The sequence below is a fragment of the Erythrolamprus reginae genome, chromosome Z (assembly GCF_031021105.1).
Source record: "Erythrolamprus reginae isolate rEryReg1 chromosome Z, rEryReg1.hap1, whole genome shotgun sequence".
NCBI classification, from domain to species: Eukaryota; Metazoa; Chordata; class Lepidosauria; order Squamata; family Dipsadidae; genus Erythrolamprus; species Erythrolamprus reginae.
In genome coordinates this window covers 84,099,281-84,102,093 of record NC_091963.1, presented here as the reverse complement: position 1 = coordinate 84,102,093, position 2,813 = coordinate 84,099,281, and the positions used below count along the sequence as shown (strand labels likewise).

Genomic DNA, 2,813 nt, shown 5'->3' with positions numbered 1-2,813 from the left:
TGCCCCTTTTACGGCGCTGCTGACAGCTTGCTCCCCACCACCACCGGGCCATGGAAAACTGGTCTAGCTTAAAGCCGGTCCCTGGTGCAAAAAAGGTTGGGGACCTCTGTCCTACAGGATTGGGTGGCAGAGAAGTTGAATAAAGTTTGCCATGTTGATTGTTTTGGGTAAAAAGAGGAAGGGAAGGAAAACTCTCAGCTTATCATCTTATTAATAACAATAAGTTCTTGTAATGTCTACATTTCCTGACTTGGCCTAACAAGGTCAGAAAAAACATCACCTTTAATGATTTATTCATTCTGCACTCCATTTCTGAGACCATAGAATAAATAGGATTTCTACATCCACTTTCTCTAATTCTAGTCCTATCAAAGGATGGTCAGAGGCTTCCCCCAGAAGGAGCAAATAGGCTTGTGGGCCAAAGTGCTGACCAATAGGACCTTCTAAGTGTTGGCATTAAAACTTTCTTACTTGGCTGATTTTAATTTTTCTGCTTGCAGGCAAATTCGGGATAGGAGCCGAACTTCCTAAGTTGTCTCGGTGGTGTCGGTGTTTAGAGCGAGGATGGCTCCAAAAAAGGCCGCTGAGAAGAAGATGTTGATATCCATAGAAGCGAAGCAGGAGATCATTAATTTGCACGAAAAAGGGACTCGTGTTATTGATCTTGCGAGGAAGTTCCAACGCAGCACGTCCACCATCTGTACAATCCTGAAGCAGAAGGACATCCTTAAAGGTGTAAAAGCAGCAAAAGGTGCGACGATAATTTCCCAACTTAGGACGTCTGTTCATGAAGAGATGGAGAGGTTATTGCTAATTTGGATAAAAGAAAAGGAGCTGGCCGGAGATACAATAACAGAGGCGGTCATCAGCGAGAAGGCACGTGCGATATTCTCCGATCTAAAGAGCAATGAACCATCCTCGTCGGGAGATCCAGATGAGTTCAAGGCAAGCCATGGGTGGTTTGACAGGTTCAGAAAAAGAAGTGGCATTCACTCAGTGGTTAGGCATGGGGAGGCAGCGAGTGCAGACATCAAGGCAGCGGAGGAGTTTGTTATGCGTTTTGCTAGCCTGGTTGAAAAAGAAGGCTATGTCCCTCAACAGATCTTTAACTGTGATGAGACTGGGCTGTTTTGGAAGAAAATGCCCCGTAGGACTTTCATTACTGCCGAGGAAAAGAGCCTGCCAGGACATAAGCCCATGAAGGACCGTCTAACCCTTGCATTGTGTGCAAACGCGTTGGGTGACTGTAAAGTGAAGCCACTTCTCGTGTACCATTCGGAGAATCCTCGCGCGTTCAAGACGCACAAAATTCTAAAGGAAAGACTCCATGTCCTGTGGCGCTCCAATGCAAGGGCATGGGTAACGAGGCAGTTCTTTGTGGACTGGGTAAATCTTGCTTTTGGTCCTACGGTGAAGGAATATCTTTTGAGTAATGAACTCCCCCTACAAGCCTTACTGCTGCTTGACAATGCTCCAGGCCACCCACCTGCTCTTCAAGAGGACATCCTTGAAGAATTTCAGTTTGTGAAGGTTGTCTTTCTCCCACCCAACACGACTTCAATCCTGCAACCAATGGATCAGCAGGTCATAGCTAACCTCAAGAAGCTGTACATGAAGCATCTGTTCCGCCGATGTTTCGATGTAACAGAGAACACCAACTTGACACTGCGTGAGTTTTGGAAGGATCATTTTAACATCGTTTCTTGCCTTAACATCATTGACCTTGCCTGGCAAGAAGTGTCAAGGCGAAACTTGAACTCGGCGTGGAAGAAGTTGTGGCCTGCTGCTGTTGCACCAAGGGACTCTGCTGAGCCCGAGGGTGAGACCGAGGACATCACCGAGACTGACACCCCATTGGAGGAGATTGTGTCACTCGGTAAGTGTATGGGTCTGGAGGTAGACGAGGGTGACATCAATGAGCTTGTCAAAGAGCATGAAGAACCGCTCTCTACAGAGGACCTGAAGGCGCTCCATGAGATGCAACAGATGGAGATGACCCAAGAGATGAGCAGCAGTGAGGAAGAGGTACAGGAACCACAGAAAGCCATTCCTACCAGTGAGATAAAAGCGATGCTAGCGCAATGGGAGAACGTTGTCAGTTTTGTGGAAAAAAATCACCCAGAGAAAGTAGCCACGAGTCGTTCAGCAGCACTTTTCAATGACACCTCATTGACTCACTTTCGCAACATTTTGAAAAGCAGGCAAAAGCAGATGTCATTGGACAAATTTCTTACAAAAAGAGCTGCTCCAAGTGAAAGTGCAGCCAAAAAGGCAAAAACAGATGATTAGGCTACTGTGTACATATGTAAATTTAAAAGTTTAAGAAAGTTTACAAGTTAAGTGAAAGAAACTTCATTATTCATTTATATGTACATGTACATTTCTTCATTAAAAACATGTATTTTTGCATAATTTAGACTAACTTTGTGAGTTTTTTGAGGGCTGGAACCAATTAAAATTATTTACATTAATTCCTATGGGGAAAAGTCGTTCGAGATAAGAGCTGCTCGACTTAAGAGCACAGGTCCGGAACGAATTAAACTCGTATCTCGAGGTACCACTGTATATATAGAATAGAAGAATAAGACATTCAGTTTTATCAATCAATTTTATCTATAGTATATATAAGAAAACACAATAAATTATGTTATTAAGTAGATATAATTTTATCTATAATATATTAAATATAAAAAGGAAACACAATATTCTATATTAAGTTACGTTATACAATCAATTAGGAGGAATTTTTATATTTTGTTAATTGGTTTTAATCTATGAAAGTTCTACTATTAATATCTATATAGAATCAATTA

The 2,813-nt window shown here is 42.6% G+C and overlaps 1 protein-coding gene across 1 annotated transcript; it reads left to right on the top strand.

Annotated features, from left to right (window-relative positions):
- The first annotated feature begins 564 nt into the window (after positions 1-564).
- LOC139153845 (tigger transposable element-derived protein 1-like) lies at positions 565-2,289 on the top strand. Its single transcript, XM_070728266.1, has one exon. The coding sequence runs from the start codon at positions 565-567 to the stop codon at positions 2,287-2,289; it is 1,725 nt and encodes a 574-aa protein (XP_070584367.1).
- The last annotated feature ends 524 nt before the right edge of the window (positions 2,290-2,813 follow it).